General features: G+C 40.1%; 1 protein-coding gene across 4 annotated transcripts; it reads left to right on the top strand.

Annotated features, from left to right (window-relative positions):
- Positions 1-811: 811 nt before the first annotated feature.
- Positions 812-11,856, top strand: GHITM (growth hormone inducible transmembrane protein). 4 transcript variants are annotated; one of them, XM_062618861.1, is made up of 9 exons: positions 812-916; positions 2,364-2,523; positions 3,907-4,006; positions 5,227-5,338; positions 6,475-6,616; positions 7,681-7,789; positions 8,875-9,063; positions 9,655-9,826; positions 10,637-11,856. In XM_062618861.1, exons 2-9 carry the CDS (start codon positions 2,395-2,397, stop codon positions 10,722-10,724), a joined length of 1,041 nt encoding a protein of 346 aa, XP_062474845.1. In that variant the 5' UTR covers positions 812-916; positions 2,364-2,394; the 3' UTR covers positions 10,725-11,856. The 4 variants fall into 4 exon arrangements, with proteins under 4 accessions (XP_062474845.1, XP_062474843.1, XP_062474844.1 ...); XM_062618859.1 differs by having other exon boundaries at positions 818-931; XM_062618860.1 differs by having other exon boundaries at positions 819-935.
- Positions 11,857-21,540: the final 9,684 nt, after the last annotated feature.

Here is a 21,540-nt window from a genome sequence, read left to right as displayed (position 1 = left end):
GCTTGGGGGCCACTGTCCCTGCGGCACACCTGGGTGCACTCGCTGCCAAACCTCTCCTCCCTGCCATTTTACAGCCTGCATCAGCACACCGAGCAGCTGACAAAATGGAGGAGGGGAAAGCGCATAGCACAAGATGGATTGTTATAGTCCTCGGAAGTAAAGTTAACTTTGGAGGAGGCCTCGCTCGGGTATTTCCACACAGCTCATGCCACCTGCTGGCAAGCAGGAGCCGCGGCCAGGCAGCCGCAGCCCAGAGGCACGCAGGCCTTGCGGCACAGGCCTGCCGAGCCCCCCTGCCCCGGCCTGCTACGCAGCCAAGCCCGAGCCCTCGGGGCCATCTGGGCACCGCTCTCTTTACATTCGTTAGTATCTCCGAGGAGCTGGGACCTCCAGACCACCTGTCATCTGCAGAGGCCAGGCCAGGACAGCCTGCTGCACCCCGCCCCGCGGGAGGGGGAGTGCCGCACTGCGCCTACCCTAGCCTCGCCTCGCCTCCCCTCCCCTCTCTTCGCTGCCGGAGCGAACCCGCCGGCCAACGACCGACGGAGCCCCGCTCAAAATGGGGTCTCCACCGTGAAACGGCTGCCAGACAGAGTTGTTCGCCCTTTGCCTCCCGGAACGCTTGACTGACGGTCTGCGGCAGCCGCGGTTGCGTCAGGCACACACAGCCTGCGGGGCTTCCAGAAACTTCCCTGCCCTCTGCAAAGATGGCTTCTGCACTAGGCCCGCCGGCCGCACGCGTCACTTCACCCGGCCGCCCTCAGCCAATGGTGCTTGCCTCCTCCGGAGTCACGTGGGGTGAGTGAGCCAGTCGCCGGGAGAGCTTGGCGCAGTCTGGCGTCACTTCCGTTCTCCGGGAGGCGTTGTTGCGGAGCTGCGTGTTGGGTGTCGGCGAAGTGTCGGTCGGGGTGAGAGGGTGAGGAGCGGTCACGTAGGTGTGCAGGGGCGGCGGCGGGGGGGCAGCGGCATGGGGCTCCTTGGGGTGCAGGAGCGGAGCTGCCAGCGGCGGGAACAGGGCCCTGCCGAGAGCCACTGAGGGCCCGCGGCCTGCCCCGGCCTGGGCCTAGGCCTAGGCCTAGGCGTGAGGCTGGACGCGTCCCTGTCCCTTTAGTGGAGTCACGCCGCATTTGCTAGGCGGGAGTGGGTTTCCTTATACTTTGGTGCAGCAGTAGTTTTGCTGGTTTTCCTTTCTGTTGTGTTTGCTAGTTAATATGCTGGAATGTGGGTGGTGTTATGTTTTCCTTTTAATTCTGGTGTCGTTCGTCCTTGTCCTTAATTTAATGCTTGAAGTTGTCTTGCATCAGTTACCAGTTTCAAAAAACTATCATAATCACGGAGTTGTCACTGTAAATTCCTGCAAACGGTGTAATCCCAGTGGAAGAGTGGGTTTAGTGGCATAAACTGGATGAGTCTCTGAAACTAATTTCACTTAAAAAAGGAGGATTTCGTAACTGAGTTTAGAAGTGAAGTAATATTTTCTAGCAGCAGGGTAATTTCACCACTTTATCTTGTTTGTCGTTAATGCTAGCTCTCCACTGCTGTGGATGCTTGTTTCTCATGCAGCTTTAAAGTTGCCTTCCTTTAGAATACTCTTTATATTTAGTACTGTACATGCAAGCTACAAACAGTTGTGTGAAGGAAAACATATTGGTTGTTGGGGCATCTTGTGAGAGGTGTATAGTCATAATTAAAGTATTTGTACCTACAACAGCTTGGGGACTTTGTGTAATATATGCACTATTTGTGGAAGTAAGCTAGCAGTTTTAATACTGCTGCAGTCTGGAGTCCACTTGCCCAAGAGTGATGTCACCGTTTTCTGGTCAAAACTGCACAAGTTGCCCTGGATTTGTGTTCTGGGCTGTGACCTTGGCTCAGTACTGTTTCTGTAAAGCTAATTAGCTCTTCAAAGGATAGCTTAATACCTGTCTAAAACTTGTTCTATCTTATCTATTGTGCTGTTTGCTTATTTGGGTTTATACTTTGCGGAAATTCAGATAGATTCAGATTACTTTTATGAATAGTTTTTGGAGGACAGAGCACTCATGAAGTGTTATGTCTCAAAGTTAGTTGGTAAAGTAACTCATAACTACATGAAGTTTTTTGATGTAATTTATATGCATGACAAATGGTATGTTCTCCTGTTTTCAGGCCAGTTGTGAGAGAAGTCTCTGGAAATGGAAGACAAATAGAGATAGAATTGAACTGTGTATTTAAGAAGGTTCTAGCTTTTATTACATAACTCTAGTCATAATACCATTTCTGTTACAGTCTATAGAGTAGTTGAGAGCAAGTAGTAAGTGTACCTTGTTTTCTGAAAACCATGTAACTAAATAGTAAAGCATGTTTTTCTCATGCCTTTGCAGGAACACAGTGTATTAAATTACCTAAGCAACCATGCTGGCTGCAAGGCTAGTATGCCTGAGGGCATTATCATGCCAGACTATCCGCCCCACCATTACTCAGACTTCCCCAGCTTTGAGGAACTCCAGTATAAAAGCATACAGGCTCTGGCAGCCTAACCAGGTAAGGCAGTTCTCTTTCTGATGATTCTGACTGCTGATATCTTAAAGGGTTGAGTGTTTTGCCAAAAGAATTGCTTTACATGGAGTACCTGTTTTGAATGATCATGAGCCTTGTGTTTCTTTGAGGTACACACTCTGATTTACAGAATAACGTTACTCAGTCAAAAACCAGGGTTTTAAGAACAATTGAACTAGTAACTTCTATTTCAATTAAGATTTGCCCATGGAAATTGTAAAAGAAGAATTTAAATGAGGTAATTTAACAACGGACAAGTCTTGTTATGTAAGACCCTTGAGCAAGATCAGCAGAAAGTCTTTGTCTGACTTCTTGTCATAGCTCCCTGCTTCCAAGTAAGACTCTTGAACATAATATTAAATATATATATACCTTAAGTATAATATTAAAGTAGAAGCTTTCTTTTCAAGGACTTTAGTGTGTTTCAAGCTATAGTCCAGGTTACAGCAACTTCTGAATTACGGCAGGACTATCATTGGCCTAACCAACAATTTTGAAAACTGGACTGTCATCATCCTAAGACACTGTTTGTTCCTCATTTAGGGAAGATATTTCAGACATGCTTTATGCTCAGGTGACAACTATTGAAATGCTAGATTTTTATAGATGCAAAACACAACAAAACTGAAATGCTGTAGTAAACTTCCTGATTTTTATTGTTCTAATGGCTTTTAGATTTCAGGTTTTAGTGTTAAAACAAACTCACAGTTTTGAGTGAGCTCAGGTGTGTGTATAGTAATTTAGAAATTCCTGGGACAGTGGTAAGGAAACGTCAAATGTTGTTCCTGAACTGAAATATGAGTTTATTGTTTGTTGCTCTTGCAGATTACTAAGACTTTGAGCAGCATGTTTTGTTTATTTGAAGCTTGTCAGCCTTAAAAATCGTTTATAAGCCTTCATTCAGCGTGTGTTCTCTAAATCAAGGCTAGAGTTCAAAGCAGAATTTGTGATGGCTTTCCAAATTTAGTGTCTGTAAAGTGTAAGTATTGTGCAAGAAGAGTGTTTATGTAGAGTGTTCTCGCACAGAAAGTAACGTAATTTTTTAATGTAAATAGTATGTTTTTATATTTAAAAAAAAAAAAATTCCTTGTGATGTTGTGGGATCAAAGTAAAAGAAATGCAGACTGGAAATCAGCTTCTGAAATTCTCTGCATTGGTGCTGTACTACTAGAATGTGTGAATGTTACTCACAACAGTTCCTAAACTTTAATGTGCAGTTGTTTTCCTTGAGCAAAATTACTTCATGTGTTTGGGAGGTAAGTAGGAATAATTAAGAGACTATTTTAAATGCAGCATGTAAATTGATAAGAAGTGTCTTCTATCTTGTTTAATTTAGTCTTTTTTTTATGTTATTTCTGAATCTAACAGTGTTATGCCACGAGAGTAAGAACAGGTGTAAGGCGTGGAAAAATTGGCCAGGAAATTAAAGAAGCAGCATTTGAGCCATCTGCGGAAACTGCACTTAAAGGTAAGGTAGCTGTGCTTTAAATACTGAGAATCTTAGAAGCTTAATTTAAAATTTCCTTGAAGGAATCAAGTTTCCTTCGAATGGTTAAGGAAACTGAGAATATTGTTTCATGTGTAAGTTTGCTTAGGAATCTCTGTCAAACAGCTGGAGACAGTTTCTCTGCTTGTCTTTCTTTGTAGAGTTTAGAACTACAAATGTGTCACAATATAGAGAAATTCCATGTTTCCTCTTTAAGCTGCTGTTGAGAACTGTTCAGTCAAAATGGTTGCCTCTTAATGGAGATTTGGTTGTGGGTATTAAAAAGTATGCACGCTTGCTTTGTTATATCTACTTTGTACAATGTTTAAAGGAAGGCTTTCTGTACAGCATGTAGAGTTTGTAAAAAAGTTTCTGGTGTTACGTGGGCATTGTCTTACAGTGCTTGTTAGTACAGCTAGTGTGTAAGGGATTTTTTTAGGTAGCAGTATCTGACAGAACAGGCTTGTAAATATCCTATAATAGCACTGAGTTGACAAACTATATCTAGATTGGCTAGTGTCTTGATTATAACACATTAGGAAAATGCCTAGACTTGGGGTTACACAACTGAAAGTCTTCAGTCTCAGCAGCTCTTCTACTATAACAGTATTTTATGATTGGTATTTGTGTTAGTAGCAGTAATCTGATACCTAGCACTCAGGCAGTATGCCTAAAAGTCAGACAGCAGAAACTGATGGTAAATCATGTGGTGTTGTTCATGAGCTTTGGAAATCCTTTTATAAACTTATCTGGATCCAATGGCTGCCAAAGAGCCCTGGATGGAGCAAGTATTTAAGGGCAGATGAATGAGAGGAACGAATGCAACATGTAGTTTTTCTCCTGTTTTATAGTGAGTTGGATAGTGAAATGGTATACTAAATCAGCTGACAGGTGAACTCTTCTGCTGGAGAGCCTGTTAACTGGTTTTATGTTGGAATTGCTGTCACTAATGAAGGTCAGTAAACCTGGCATGTTGCTAGTTGGTCTCTTATTTCTTACACTATTTTATGAAGTTACATTGTGTTGATAGGATGAATCTAGTTTTTCAGGCATAGCTCATTGAGACCTGGTAACTTAAGTGGAACTTTAAGAAGGAAGTCTAACATGGATCAACTATTGCCAATACAACAAAACTCGTGAGGATGTTACTATTCGAGAAAAAGCATTCATAACAGTGTGGATATTTTTTCTTCTTCATACAGCTGATCGCCTGGGGAAATTTATTATTGCTGGAGGGGCTGCTGTTGGCCTGGGGGCCCTTGCTTACTATGGAATGGGCATGTCCAGTGAGATTGGAGCTATTGAAAAAGCTGCGTAAGTAAGATGGCTTTCTCTTTTAAGTGAATCTCCCGCCTCATTGTATGTCTCTTCTTTTGCTGATAACACCCAGCGTACACATAGCTTACGGGTTTTTTTAAGCTCTGAACAGAAAACCCTCACTGCTTTCTGTACAGGATTTTAAAGAATGTAACTGAAAGCAAAATTTAAATTATCCAGGTTTAAGCGGATATTGACTTAAGCGACTTGTTTTGCAAAATTTGAAATTTATTTGTGCAGAGTATATAAATGTGCCTTATGAGGTGTGCCCCTGGTAATTTATGAAGTGTAGTCTTTTGTAAAACTTGTTACGACCACTTTGCCTGGTGTTCCTGTGAGACTGTTCATTAAACTTCAATACCGCATGTTGGAAAGAGAGTCTCCTTGGAACACGCTACTTGGCATAACCTATGCTCTGATAAATAGGTTTTACTTAAAACTTTGGCATCTGAGAAACTTTTCATTGATAAATATGTCTGTGTTTGTTTTTTTTCTCCAAAAGCTTTGAAGTAATGAGTCAAAAAAGTGAAATGGGAGAAAGTGCGTGCATTATGTTTAAGTTTGGTGTTAGCAGGGAAAGCTTCCTGTCCATAATGTGACCAAATCATACTGCAAGAACTCATTCATAATGTCTAAGTCTGTTGCTATTGTTAGAGCTCTCAAAATGACATTCATGCCTGTGATGTCAAATAATCATGTGGACTGTGACTCAGCAATCTGTGAGCTGCTTAGCAAGCTGCTTAGCGCTCAGTTCGCGTTCTGTAGACATTTTCCTTAAACCAGTTTGTTATACATACACCATTCTCTGTTTTTCCATAGTTAAAAGTATTTGTTATTCTGTTTCCTCTGTATGCTTTCTTCTTAGAATTGAACTGCAATTATCATTATTTGCAAGTTGCACTGTTTCTAGAGAGTTCTGTTACATTAGACCAGCAAGATTTAAAAGTTCAACTCCTGTTACAAGATGAACTCACGGCAGAAGTTGTTAGATCACACCACTTTTATGAAACCTTATTTGTATCAATAGCTATGAATATATTTAACAGCTTGATTATGTTTTCAGTTAGTTTTTATTCTGATATTGGTAATCATACAGCTGTGCATGACTTAGAAGTTATATGCTTATTTTTCAGTATTTGGCCACAGTATGTGAAAGACAGAATTCAAACTACTTACATGTACTTTGCGGGAAGCATCGGCTTGACAGCACTGTCTGCTGTAGCAGTAAGCAGATCTCCAGCTCTCATGAGTCTTATGACAAAAGGCTCCTGGCTGGTAAGCTTATGTTATAAAAATAAAAACATTTACTGGGAAATGACCCTAAATGTGATGGTTGATGCAAAAGAATACTAAATGTGGATTACTTGGTGAAAAGTATGTCAAAACTTCACTTACATTGATCTCCTTATCCATTAAGATTATATAAGTATGCTAATGATATTCTGTGGTTTAAGATTTGGTGATTCTAACTACATGCTGGTGTGCACCTTCTATACTACTTTGTAGTTTGTCAGAGACAAATTATGTAAGAAAAAAGTCCATGCTGTGCTGTCCTTACCACCTATATGCAAGAAGAATCTGTTGTAAATAGTCATCTGAGGCTAATGAAGCTGTTTCTGTCACTTTCTAAAATGGAAACTGATGTCCCTGTGCATTCCTGTTCCTCCCTGTGCTTTTTTGTATAGCTCTGTGAGATCTCTCTCCTGTTTGCCAAGACTGAAATGATGCTAGTAGGCAAATCATTGAAGTGTGCTGCTAACAAAATGTGACTGCTTAGTACATACTCGGTGTGTTGAGTGCAGTGATAATAGTTAAATGCCAACATTTACATAATTTATGGAGATTAATTTAATAATGCATCCTTGTTGATAAATCAAAACTGTACATTTTTGACCTGTGTGCTAGCTGCTGGATAATTCTACTTGGAACCAGAGGAGGCATTGGGGTTTAAAAATCATTGGTGGCAAAAGTGTGTGAACTGAGTACTAGCTTTGTGTAGAGAAATGTACAAGACAAAACTAAGGCTAACATTTCAGGTACTCTAATGAGGATTAGAGTAAGGGGCAGAACTGTATGTTTTCTTGCTCTTACATTACACAATTAAGAGATTGTTGCCGTTTTACCACTAAACTTGGGCTCCTAGAAGCCTAAATAAAATGGGAACTTACTGCAAACTAGGATGAGGAAACTTTTTACTGTGACCTTACAAGAGAAAAATTGACAAACACCCCAGTTATGAATTAGGTTGCTCTTTTCAGATTTACGCTACTGACTTCAGGAAGTGAGAACAGAGACTATGTCCTAATGATAACTTGAGCTCTGTAATGCTTTTTTTACAGGCAATAGGCGCAACTTTTGCAGCTATGATTGGTGCTGGAATGTTGGTCAGGTCCATATCCTATGAAAATAGTCCAGCTGCTAAACATTTGGCTTGGATGATGCATTCAGGTATATGATTTTAATTTTCATTGTAGAGATGTCTGTGCTTCAGTGTGACCAGATTCTTAATTTAAGGAAACTTTGACTTTAAGGCAGATTTCTCTATACTGCTGTGGGAGAGTTAGGGTTTTTTTCAGAGACTTGAATGTCAGGAAGATTCCTTAAGTGCCCATATTTTTTCATAATCTTCTAAAAGTCATGCTCAAGTTAAAATTGAGATATGTGTATGCCACATTGGATAGAATTAGTTGATCTCATAGCTGCTTTGGGTTTGTGATTGCTTTCTGGGACCATAGCTTCTATAAGCACTATACTTCCTGTTCTCCAGCTCTGCAGGGTAAGAAAGTATTTGAAAACTTGGACTAGAAAAACAATTTTTTTTTAGTATTAAACTGCTTAAATACATGTGCCCATCAGGTATGCAAGATGTGACTACAGATCATTTTCTCACTAATGATGACTACTTCAAATAACAGTGGCTATTACTTTTCAAAACTGTTTTTCCAGAAATAATTCATGGTTCATGAAAAACACATGTATGTTAAGCACTGGAGTTGTATTTTCCTCTCTAGAGCTAACATTTTGACAAAGTTGTGTTTATTTTGGTGATTGCTAAGTTAAAACCTAATGTGATATTAGTAGACTAGATAAGAGGTTTCATACATGATTCTAGCAAAAAGTCTGACTCAATTACTTAACTATTGCATAAGTAATTATTGTAGCAGAAATCCCTTCTGCTTTTCATTGTTGAGTGTTCCCCTGCCTGTTACATGTTTGATCAGTCCATGCCAGGTATCTCTTACCAGCTCTGTTCTGAACATAGTAGTATGTTACTGTTGTTAGTCTTTCTTCCAAAGATTAGCTCCCTGAAGTGCTCCTCAGAGCTAGACAAAAGTAAGGCATGGAATTTAAGGTTGCTAGTTTATTGTGATCCCTTGTAGATAGGTGCATGATCAAGTGTGTTTGTATTTTGTCATGTAAATGGATTAGTTTGAGCCATGTTACCTGGCTGTAAAACAAAATTCTTTGGCACGTGGTGTTTTTACCAGATCTGTTCCAAATATAATGGGTGGTGTTTTGTTTTCCTTTGCTAGGTGTCATGGGTGCGGTGGTGGCTCCTCTAGCCTTCTTGGGTGGTCCCTTGCTCATCAGAGCTGCCTGGTACACTGCTGGAATTGTTGGAGGGCTCTCCACTGTCGCCATGTGTGCTCCAAGTGAAAAATTCCTGAACATGGGAGGACCCCTGGGAATAGGCCTAGGCTTTGTTCTTGCCTCTTCAATTGGTAAAATACTGTTTTAATACTATCAGATAAAGTAGGTTATAAAATTAAACTGCTAGGATGCAGCTCCTGTTTAATTGCAGACTGATCTGTCCGATTAAGTTTTGCTGTGAATAGCCCTTGCAGGCCTACCTAGCACAGCAGAAAATACTCTGTTAAATGTGTTCTTGAAAGTAAATGTGAAGTTACAGTTCTGGCACGTTAATCTGAAAAATGGCCAGTAGTGGTGGCTTGTATTTTTAGTTACTGCCAGTTGGGTAGGGAAGACAGTAAATGTGACCTTAGTTCTTGGTCTGTTTGTTCTTCTCCCTTCTGTGTTTCTAGGCATAGTTGTAGTCCTAGGGTCAGAAGCACTTTCACGTGAAATACCTGTAATTCCCTAGGGTGTTCAGAATTACTAGATCAGGGTGTATTTATGTGACATCTTCAGCTTGTGTATTAAAGCTCTTGCTATTAAAAAAGCACCACAGATTGAGAATTGAATACTCACTGAAAAAAGTGTGCTACAGTAACCACCATTTGACCCAGCTCAGAGTAGCAGATACGTATAGTAGCAGTCTTTAATACTGTTGTACATTGTGCATTCCTTTCCAGGGTCCATGTTCTTGCCTCCCACTTCTGCTTTTGGTGCCGGCTTGTATTCGGTAGCTGTTTATGGTGGATTAGTACTCTTTGGCATGTTCCTGCTCTATGATACGCAGCATGTTATTAAGCGTGCAGAAACTATTCCATATTATGGAGTAACAAAATACGACCCAATCAATGCGTAAGTATTATGTGTTAATGCAGCTGATCTCAATGACTGTGTAAGCATTTGCTTCAGGCTATATCAAACTACGCTTTTAAAGTATGCTAGACCTTTTATTTACTGTTCAGAAGTGTATTGCTATTAAATGTAAAGGATCACAGGGTTTAAAGATGTGGTGTGAAAATAGCTAGTGCAGTTAAAATTGAAAGCATCTGCCTGAAATGAGAGAAATGGGTGAATGTGGTGTCACATGCCTTCAGCAGTACTTCCAAAAAGCAGTTTTGTTTTCTAAAGCATTGCTGGGAGAATTTACAGCTGTTTTCTACAAATAGCTGTCAGTATCATCTGAGACAAAAAATGTTAACTCTTTCATAGTCATTTAATATTCGTTAGCCTTTGTCACTAAATAAGAATCTTCAACAGTGTGACAGATAGGGAAAGATGGATTAACTGATTCTCAGTACATATAACTTCCCTGTAAATGTTGTCTGTCTTATCTTGAGTTGTTTATCTCCTTGATTCTGGTTTTCTATAATTAAAATAGAATAATACTGACCTTCTTCAAAATTCTTGGAGCTAAACAGATCAAAGTACAGCATAAAAGCAGAGAGCTCCTGTACGAGAACAGCATACTACCTGTTAAGGCAGAGATAGTAGAACAAAAATACAGGGTTTTTTTGACATACCAAGCACTGGAGACAGTCATAGTTGGGTTTTGTTAGAGATGCTTCGTGAAGGCTTTTAAAAATTAAGTGTAATGGGGCGAAATACAAATAATACTATTTGTATCTGCTCAACAGTAATTCACTTTGATTTCCTGTTTTCTAGGTGTATGGGTATCTACACAGATACACTGAACATCTTCATTCGGGTGGCCACCATGCTTGCAGGTGGTGGAGGTAGCAGGAGGAAGTAAACCGAGACTGTGTGTCTGACAGGCTACCTTAATGCACATACTAAATAAAAATTTATGGTTACAAGAAGTTTTGCTGCAAGTCAGGAATATAAAGCATTTCACCATATTGTTTCAGTGCAGTGTGATTCAAGCTTACTAGTTTTTCTTCAAACACTTTCCAGCTCATTGTTAAAATAGTGTGAACTGCTTCTAATTGTACATTATTTTGAGAAAGTAAATTATTTTTAATATATGAGTAAAATTGTCTGCTTTTTAATGGGTTTGACAGCAATTCAGCTTTTTTTTCTTTTTTCCTTTTTTTTTTTCTTTTTACCTGTTACTGCATATTAAAGGCCATCACTTCTAAACAGTATCTCTTACACAAGTAGGGACACAAGCTACTTTATGAAATGCTGTTGAGATAATGGCATTTTTTTGAGTGAAGATTGCATAAATGATATTTCAGTGACACCTTATGAACAAATTATGGCACTAAATGCAGTAATGACTTCTGCCTGGGCAGATATTTCAGCAAGGTTTAAACAGCTGTCAGAAACGCATTGGATTTGACCAGTGAGGTGACCAAAAAGTGTAAATGAGGCAAGATGGGGAAACCATGCGGCATTTGTCCCATGGGAACTTCAGTCTCTTTCTGGAGTGCAAACGAGAACTCAGTGCTTTAATGTTGAGTGGGTATAATAGCTATGTTTTTTTGATACTAGATTTACCAAATTACTGAATAGCAGTAGGCATGTATCTGTCTTCCAGTGACTAAATCTCAGTATTGTGGATGAAGCTCTGTCTCTTACTGCTTATCTTTGACAAGCTTGTACAGTAGGCACAGAAAGAGGGAATTGAGAATAGACTGCTATAAGCCCAAGTATTGTAAATTTACTGTACTGTTGTGTGCTTCAGCCTGTAACTTTACCCCCAGTTGGTATGTTTAGCTTGGTTTAAAAGGAATGTTCCCTATCAGTGAAATTGATTTAATATTAAGAAACAAATACTTACCAAACTCAGTTCTTTTATGTTGGAATAAAAGGTGAGTCCTGGGGCACAAGAAAGTTTAGAGGTAATGTCAACAACTCTGAATTTCTGGTAGATATGCTGTGCTTATGTATTGACTATGAACAATAAAATTCTAGTCTCGCAAGCTGACAACTCTCACTGTCCCTGTGTTAATAGAAATTTTAGTGCCTCTGCACTAATAACTTGAAGAGTATTACAGATACTTTTTTTTGCTACAGTTTCATTTATAAGAGAGTATGTATTCCTCTGTTCAAGAAATAACAAAAATTATATCCAGTTTCACTGGTTAGAATCTTTTTGGGGATGTTTCCCAGATGGAAGATGCTGATCTACACTTGGTTCAAGTGGTTCTGTTCGTGCAACCTGTTGGCTACTGACTACAGCAGCCCTGCTTTCATGTCTGTCATATACCATAGTATTTTTAGACTTGTCAAGCATAGGAAGGAAGCTGGATTGTGAAGAACCTTGTTGCAAATCCTTTGTGCCCAAAGATGATATGGCACAACCCAGTTCCTGGCACTGTTAACAGCTGAAGAAGAATGCGTAGTACTTGAAGAAATCTCTGATCATGCAAAGTGTAAGTAGCCTATTTAGAGGGATTTATCTTTTTAAGCAGTTTTATATGCTTGATCAATTTATTCATACTGTTGCTGTAGGTGAAGAGAGCAGTGTGCTTGTCCTCAAATTCTGAAATGTACAGAATGCTGTCTTACAATGAAATCATAAAATTTGTACCTGTAATAAAAAAGCTGTCAAAACACCTTTTGGCTAGACTGTGGACAAGGTTTTAGAGGTTGACTGAGCCAAGAGAGGGATTCTGGACTGTTTGAAACAGTAAGGTGGAAAACACAGCACCCTACCTAGGGAAAATTTCTGCAATGATAGTGAGATCACCAGGAAGATCCAGTAACCTTTTAAGAAAAAAAGAAACAGGCCAAATAGTGCTTGAGGAAGCATGAGCACTCTTCTGTGCTCAGTCTTCAGAGGAGATGGAGCTTGACTCATGGGTGAGATGATACCTGTAGGAAACACTCAGTGCCTCCCAGTGGAGGTGTCCAAAAGGAAAAACAAGATCAAGAGTTGTTCCTTTACATTTGAAGTCCGAAGTGAAAAATAAATCTTTATCTCAATTAAGACAGCTTTGCTTTGGGGGCAGATACAAATCTAAATTGTGATAGTTTGATAGGCACAAAACCAGGTGCCTGCTATTTCAGGGAAAGCATCTGTCTGGCAGTTGGTGCTGGCTTACTGGCAGGCTGCTTTTGGAACGGAAACTGAAAACCTGGAAACTTTCTAGAACTAAAAAGTTGTTTAGATTTATCAGTTGAACGTACCAGGGTGATGTTACTGGAGGCAATCTATTTTGGATTGGGTTTGTTCAGTTTTTTTACCCTCAATTGAAAGGTCTAATTGTAATACTTGTATCAGGGTTCGTTAAGTGTATCTTGCTCAGCATCTTTCAGAGCAAATACAGCTGAGGAAGAACTTTTTTTGTCTCCTCATAAACACTGAATACTTTCAGAAGGAAATTAGATGCTTTATATCCTTAAGTTTCAGATCTGTAAAAGCTGATCAGCACTGGGGTTAGACCATCTAATTAATGCCCTGTTTCATGTGCTGTAAACTAAGAAGGGAAAATAGTTGTTATAAGAAGGGTATAAACTTGGAAATGAAAAACCAGCTGAGGAATAAAGCATTTTTAATTATTTTTTTGTCTTGAATAATGAATATTACCAGAAGAAGGAAAAGCCTTTAACAAACAAGGTCAAAGAATATCAAAAATAATAAAACAGATGCATGTCAAGGTTGTGGTTGGACACAGGAGGTTCAATGGAAACAGTGATGCTAACGTGTGACTAGAGTCTGTCAGCTGGAACTTTGAGGCATTTGCATGATGGTCTTCCTTAAGGCACTGATTTTATGAAAGGAGCAGCAACTGCTGTATTGCGTCTTTCAGTTGAAAAAAAGGCTGTAGCTGTTGCTGGGGCGAGTTGGGGGCTGGAAGGGAAATTGAGTGCAGAAGTACATATTTCTGAATAATCCTGGGAAATAAGGGATGTATCCTTAGATTCATGTTACTGATACGTCAAAAATGACATAGGATGTGTCTGAAAATCTTGGGGGGGGGGGGGAACCTAGTTTGAGTTCTTATAAAATTAAGGCATGCTCCAGAGTGTCTCATTGCACTGGCCAAAAAAAAGTTAAATAAACTCTTAAAATTGCATCTTCATAGAGTCATTGCTCGTGGGGGTGATATCCCAATATATTATTCATTAATATTTTATTAAAAGCTCATGCCATTCTAAGAAGAATTGATATTTTGTGTGAAAGAATTTGTTCTAACCAGGCTGAAGCAACTGTTTCATAACATAAGGAAATATAAGGAAAATGCATTTTTATGGGATAAACAGAAAATAAAAACATAAGGAAAATAAAACTTTGAGTAAATGGTCTTGTTTAATTTAGGGATAAATGAAACTAACATTTGAGCCATGAGAATGTAGGGAGCATTAAGCACGTTCAGGATACAAAGTTAATTTAATTCAATCTGGACTAATGGTCAACCAGCCTAGTTCTCTGGGAGTATGTGCTGGCCTCCCGTTATCAAAGGGAAAGTATATGTAGCATAGAAACTGCAGACTGTAGTTGTATTCACTCCTAGAGACAGTAATGAGCATGCGGGATAGAGTAACTATCAACGACGACAATGAAGAGCAAGACCTAGCAGGTTATATGAAGTTGATAATCACTTAGGAGACTGTCCTCAAGCAGCGTTTAAAACATCTTTGATAGTTTTTTCAGCAGGTGCCCTGCAAATGAAGCCCCTGCACAGCTGCCAGCCAGCATGCCTGTGAGTTCTGTGTGTGGTGGTTGTGGTCTCTAAGCTCTGTGTTGACTTGCCTCTTCACAGGTCATTCTTCTGGATAGCCTTGCTCTGTTAAGGTGGAGCTTGTAGCTGTTTTTGTTTTACTTGGTTTTAACCTCCCTCCTGCAGGCACCGTGGTGAAAATGGAATAATAGATACATCCCATTTCCCCCTGCTTTGTTAGGTGATTTCTGTTCTCTCCAGCCTTGGAAGACTAGAGATATGACGAGGGCTGTTTTACGTGGTAGCTGTAGGCTTCTGAAGAGAGAGCATACCGAAACCAGGCAAAGCTTCAGTCCAGAAGTGTTGACACTGGATGCAGTGCGAAGTGCTCTGTGGGGGGAAACGTTTTCTTCTTGTGGCAGTCCAGTCCTCTAGTTCAAGCAAGATGCGATTAAGGAAACTGTTCTTGACAGCTAATCTGCCAGAGCTCACACCTTCATGACAGGGTGATGAGGGGAACTGTGTAACCTTGTTATGGAAGCAGAGCTATTCCCTCTGCATGTCACTTCTTCCCCCCAAAGGAGATTAAAACACAGATGCCTGAACAGGGAGGATTATCTTTCCTGCTGTTTACCCTGGCTCTAAAAGACTTGTCCTTTCAGCTGCTGCTTGAGAAAGCACTTTTTCTTTGCTTTTCCTTCTTTCAGAAAGGTGATAGAAGAATACATGACATTATGGGTCTTTTGTACAAAATAACTACTCTGGCTGTCCAATGCTTAGTTCCAGAAAACTTACTATGAGGAAATGAAGTTGTGCAATGATAAATGTCTGGGAAGGCATCTTGCTTCTTTTTCCTGAGTAGATAAGGCATTTAATGAAGCTGGCAAGCCTCCAAAGCAGAAAATACTGTGCAGCTGTCAGCCTTTGGGGCTTTCTGGAAAGGTTTTGTAATTGATCTGCATATTGATCTCTTTCTTAAAAACAGATAAATCCTGTCGCTACTGATCTGACAGGAGGTGCCAGCAGGGATAGCAGAGGGAGGTTGTCCTTCTGGGTGGATATAAATGCCTTTTTTGGCCACTGTGGCCTCTTCCTTATTCTTCTGTACATTGTAGATATGCTGATCATTGCACACAAGCGAAGTTCATAATATGAAGTCCAGAATGTGAACTAACACATCTACATTTCTATAGCAGTATGTTTCAACGTTTTCCTGCCAGCTCCAACAGAGGTGCATTTGTCTGAAGAGAATATTCTATCATTTGATTTAGTGTCAGCTACCTGTGTAAGCTTGCATGAGCTAAAATCCCATGATCCAGTTCACTGGGCACCATTTCAATGCAGCGAACACAGTCTGTCCCCCAAAGCATTTATGATCACCGCAGTTGTATTTATGTGACTAGGAAGGAGTGGAAGAAAAAAACTGTACTTCATCAACGGTGGTTTTAATTGTAGCTAGAAACTGATGGGACAGGAGAACTCTAATGAAGCTTTTATTAAGAGCCCGAGTTTTGTCTGAATTTGTCTCAAGAGACATAAATGAAAAGAGAGTGAGATTTTTACATTTCAGTTCAGATTGTATTCTCATTTCCTTGGGGACAAATGTAATTTGCAAAAGTCTGTAATTTTGTTTCCTTACATTGTCTTTGGCGGGGGGAGGAATCTTATCAGTTACTCTTGCTCTTACGTGTTCTTCAGAAGTCCTGAAAGGATGTATTGCTTTCAGAAATTTGTGTCGTCATTTATTTATTTATTTATTTATATGTATATTTATTTATATATTTTTAAAGATGGCAATGGATAAGGATGTATTGTACTGCTTCAGAGGAAAAAGTGAGCTTCATCTCTCGATGGACCATCTCTGCCGTTGAGATTAAGGTGAATTGATAGTGATGGTAACATCTGTAACATCCTGCGTCCAGTCTGGGTGGTCATGCTATTCCTCTAAATGAAACTGTGGCAATTAAAAAACAGATTTCCAGTAATTCTTTTTGGCGTTAGGACCACTATGAAGAAGTGGAATACGAGATTCAGAGCAGCCCTGTGGAGCAGGACCTGGGGGCGTTCGTTGATGAGAAAATGAACATGGGCCAGCAGTGTGTGCTTGCAGCCCATAAAGCCAACCGTATCCTGGGCTGCATCAAAAGGAGCGTGACCAGCAGGTCGAAGGAGGTGATCCTGCCCCTCTACTCTGCTCTTGTGAGACCTCGCCTGGAGTATTGTGTGCAGTTCTGGTGTCCTCAGCATAAAAAGGACATGGAACTGTTGGAACAAGTCCAGAGAAGGGCCACGAGGATGATCAGGGGACTGGAGCACCTCCTGTATGAAGACAGGCTGAGGAAGTTGGGGCTGTTCAGCCTGGAGAAGAGAAGGCTGTGTGGAGACCTCATAGCAGCCTTCCAGTATCTGAAGGGGGCCTATAGGGATGCTGGAGAGGGACTCTTCATTAGGGACTGTAGTGACAGGACAAGGGGTAACGGGTTAAAATTTAAACAGGGGAAGTTTAGATTGGATATAAAAAGGAAATTATTTCCTGTTAGGGTGCTGAGGCACTGGAATAGGTTGCCCTGGGAGGTTGTGAATGCTCCAACCCTGGCAGTGTTCAAGATCAGGTTGGACGAGGCCTTGGGTGATATGGTTTAGTGTGAGGTGTCCCTGCCCACGGCAGGGGGTTTGGAACTAGATGATCTTAAGGTCCTTTCCAGCCCTAACTATTCTATGATTCTATGATTCATACAAAAAAAAAAGCAAACCCAAAACACCAGAACAAGCAAAAAACCCCAACAGAAAAAAAAAAAAAAACCCAGCACTGTCAGTTTAATCTTAGCTACTGTGTACAAGTTAGTAAAAAGAAATGCCTTCTGTTAGTGCTGAAGATTTGTTCAGAGTCATTAATGATGATGTCTGTGAGAGCTGAACAAACTGTGTCAGAATAGAGCAAAGGAATTAAGAATGATAGCATGTATTTCTGAACCTATTCCCATTCATCACTGGCAAAGGAGAGGTGGTTAGATCTAAAAGTAGTTAGTCTGAGACATTTTGCGTATGTGTGAATGAGACCTTTGTGTTTCTAGATTGTCAATTCTCTGTTAGACTTGTGTTCAGAGGCTATTCTTGCATGGCTAAGTGGGGTGAATTCTGGGTCAATGAGTTGTGCCAGCAGCTTACTTGCTTTTGTAGCAGCTGGCTTTCCAGTGCCAGATTACAGGTCTGAACAGCCATCTCCATTGAGGGCTGCCACAGATTGGTGTACTCTGCTTCCTGTGTTGTAAGAGCCTGTCTCCAGTAAGGTCACAGAGATGGTTGAATGCTGTAATAAAAATCCAGTCCATACTTAAATACTGCATAGATGAGTTATTTAAATGGATTTTTCTTTTTCTCAAAATGCGTCCATTTCAAAATTTGAGGTAAGCTTATGGCAACCATTTATAAATTCTAAGTTAGCTATAAAATGAAGATATTTATCAAAGAAAATGTAAGCTGCCTTACCATTAATTTTCAAATATTGGAGAGTTTAAAAAAATTGTCCTGCTCTTTAATGTCAGCAGAAATAGGGAGAAATCATCTTTGTCTTTTGGAGAGCAATTTAAGCTGTATAAAGACACCAGGCACACAAGTGTTATTGTTTTATAGGTGTACTATTGGAGGTTTCACGAAGGCCAGTACATTCTACCTCATTGCATCCAGCAGTGTTAGAGGTGAGGCAAGTCAGATGAAAATTGCAAATCTACAGTTACATTGAATATTTCCATAAGGTGAGATCTAAATTTCATTTGTATTCTATTGAGGAAACTGAAAATACGTGAATGAGTCAGGTCTGCTTGTACCAGCTGACTGGTAAAGTCTGTAAAGAACTCTTTCTTAGGAAAATAACCTATTTGTATGGTTGTGATAAAAAGTTGAAGTAAATTATTAAACATGCAGCCATTTAGATCATAGTTTAAAGTGCAATTACTTGAAACATTGTAGAAATCCTTAGCAACATTAGCTGTAGTCAATATTTAGGGTCAGATTTTAATTTAATTGCAGGATAAACATATGCCCTGCCTTTAATGTTCTTTGACACATTTAAAAATATGAGGAATTTTTATAAAAGATATTCTTAGCCAAATTCTGTTCATGTATCACTGAGTCATGCCTGGACCTGCAAAAAATCCCATGGAGCTTTATGCCATAATTCAGTGTGCCGGTTGTCCTTTTTATTTACATATAAGAGCACAGAAGCACTGGCTGTAGCGCTGAAAAGGAAGGAAATAGAAAATTTGCAGGCATGAGAAATGAGCTGGATGTGCTTTCAGAAGCAGCAGTTCTAAGATTAGGTAGTGCGTGTTTGCTAGCCAACTGAGTGTGTGCCCTTTGGGAAAGAAAGGAACAGTCACGGGCAGAAGGCAGGGGAAAAGCTCTGTCAAAAATGGAGTCAAGAACCCCTCTGCTACCACTATTCTGTCACTTAAGAAGGAGCAGCAGGGATAAATACTGGAAGGAAGAAAAATCAGCTCGTAAAGTCAGGCATTTATCCTAGTCTGGGTAATGAATAACCAATACATGCATAGTATCTTAGCAATGGAAGGTGAAAGGAAGGGTAGAGCTGGTGACATCAAAGAATAACTCATCCTGCCACAACAGCAAGGAATTCATGAATGCCAGGGAAATAGGGAGACTATCAGCTGTACAGGCAGGAGCTAAGTGAGCAGAACCTTGCAAAAATCGCTAATTAAAACCTTACCTAACTCTCTAGTAGCTGAATTTTTTGTATTAAAATTATGAACACTGAAAGCAGAATGAGCATATACTGAGCTCTGTGGATGTGAAAAGTGTTTGCACTTTCTTCAGGTATGCAAAGGTAGTAGTGCCTTGTAGGTAAAGGCCATATTTTGTAAAAATTGATGTGATGATTACACCGCCAACTGTGATGAATCTTTCCTTAGGGAAATAATGAATGTGAAACAGGCTTAAGAGTGGATATTAAAATCTGCTTTTTAAATTCATAATTTTAAACAGATTATTTGAAGCACTTTAAGTCAATGTCTTCCATAGTGTATGGGCGCATAATACAGTCCATTGTAGCACTAGTCTTTAAGATGCTAATCTAATTATAGGCTTAACTTTTGCCATAGCTGTAATGTTCCTCATATTTGTCATGCTACAGGTTTTAACAGACACCTGCATACCTAGAAAGGTTTTTAAAAAACAATCAACAAAAGCCCCCAACAAACAAGCCAACAAATAAATCAAAACCCATATTAATTTGAGCCACTTTTGGCCTTCCAGCCATAACTAGGCATGTCACTCTGAAGTACATGTATGTATTTGATGGTATATGCAGAACACGAGGCTTTTTGTATAACAAAAAGGGAAGGGAATGGAAAACCAATCATGAGGAGGGACAAGAAAGTAGACTTGGCATATATGTATTTTGGGAAGGCATTCTTGGGAATTGACATGGCTACAGCAAGCTGAATGCTTTGAAGAGTAGGACAGGTAGTAAGGGTGTGCTGCAAACGTGAGAAGAGGGGTGCTGTGGTCAGGGAGGGTGTGGGCTTCCTGGCAGCAGGTGAGAGTGACTTTGGCTTGGTGGGACAGCTGGTGATGGTGAGACAAACTTTGCTGTCTCTCAGCGGAGAGCTCCAACTCCTCACGAGATTTCAAAAGCTAACTCGTCTCAGCTTGGTGTGTGCATTAGTGGGTTTCTAGCCCCAGCATATTATGAGAGATTATCCTGAGTGAAAATTCAGCCTAGGTGATGAGCAGAAAATCTTATGCTTGAACTTTCTCTTCCACAAGGAATGATGGTAGAGCATAAGCATGTAGATATGATTTGTGACTGGTTAAAAAAAAGAGCACTTAGGTTTTCATGCACTTCTGTTTTCTTGAATAGTCAAAATATTTCTGCCAAAAAAAAAGTAGGCTCATGCCTTAGAAAGAAATAGCTGGAATCAGTTAAACAGTTGTAACAAAAAGTGCTGTTCACCTCTTACCGGGTCATAATAAAGGGAAAACGATACTGGGGAAGAACTGCTTGAGAGAAAGGCACGGGGGTGGCAGAAGGGGAGAAAGAAGTATGAAAAGAGAACAGACTCAAGGGCAAAAATGGAGGTGACTGTGAACACCAGGTAAGGGGATATTTTAAAAGCTGACCTGAATGAGTATAATTACTGGCAAATTCATGCTGAGTAGAGGACATAGGCAGCTGGCAACAGCAAAGCAGATTGTGTGAAATAAAGGTTGTGAATCAGAGAGCGTAAGACTAAGGATGGTTTTTCTTATAGAAGGTGATGTGTCTTCAGCAGAACAGATGAGAGTATCAAGGCTGCAGATACTGTACACATTAGAGAAGAAGAAAATACAGAAATTGACCATTCTACCACACTCAAGTAGCAGTCACTGATCCTCTCTGGCCTGAGGACCAAAATGACTTTGCAGGTAAGATCTTCAAATTTGCTTAACCAAAGATGTAGAGATACTGGCAGCCTCCTTTGGTAGCAAGCAGACTTGTAGGTTTGTGGGCAATACTTCAGACTCATCTGGCAAAGTCCTTTGTGCTCCTTTTGGCACAATAGCTTTTAAGTAAGTTGTTGTTTTGGCTTCTCCAGACTCAGAAATACAAAAGAAGGCTGAAAGGCAGGAGCATAAACCATTTAAAATTTTCCCCTGGGCAGACAACAGAGCTTCCCACCACCTGCTTAATTGCCCCTCTGTGGGGTATTTGTGCGTGCAGTGATATGTGTGCAGGTCTGCTTCATTTCCCATCACAGTAGCTGGAGGGCTTGGATTGTTGTAACAGAGCAGACTGAGTAGCAGCCTGCCTCTTTCCAGCAGAAAACAAATGGAGCATCGAAGTAGCACATGCTGCTTTCTTGCTTGGGGTGGATGGTATGATCATAATGCAGTTATCTGTATTTAAAAAAGAAGTCTTTTGTAAACACGCCTGTTGCCAGTATTCTGTTGTAAATATTTCAGAAGAAAAACGTTTGGTTTTGTTTTTTTGGTTTTTTTTTG

This window comes from Pezoporus occidentalis, unplaced genomic scaffold (assembly GCF_034315485.1).
Source record: "Pezoporus occidentalis ecotype Australia unplaced genomic scaffold, CSIRO_AGI_Poc_V1 ctg204, whole genome shotgun sequence".
Classification (NCBI taxonomy): domain Eukaryota; kingdom Metazoa; phylum Chordata; class Aves; order Psittaciformes; family Psittacidae; genus Pezoporus; species Pezoporus occidentalis.
Note: the sequence above shows the minus strand (reverse complement) of the source record. Positions and strands in the feature narration are given on the sequence as shown.

What these genes read in the sequence shown, in the direction of transcription:
- GHITM (XM_062618861.1), top strand. Translation starts at nt 2,395, where the DNA reads ATGCTGGCTGCAAGGCTAGTATGCCTGAGGGCATTATCATGCCAGACT. An exon ending in GGCTTGGATGATGCATTCAG is followed by an intron (nt 7,790 to 8,874) that starts GTATATGATTTT and finishes TTCCTTTGCTAG; the next exon opens with GTGTCATGGGTGCGGTGGTG. An exon ending in TGTTCTTGCCTCTTCAATTG is followed by an intron (nt 9,064 to 9,654) that starts GTAAAATACTGT and finishes ATTCCTTTCCAG; the next exon opens with GGTCCATGTTCTTGCCTCCC.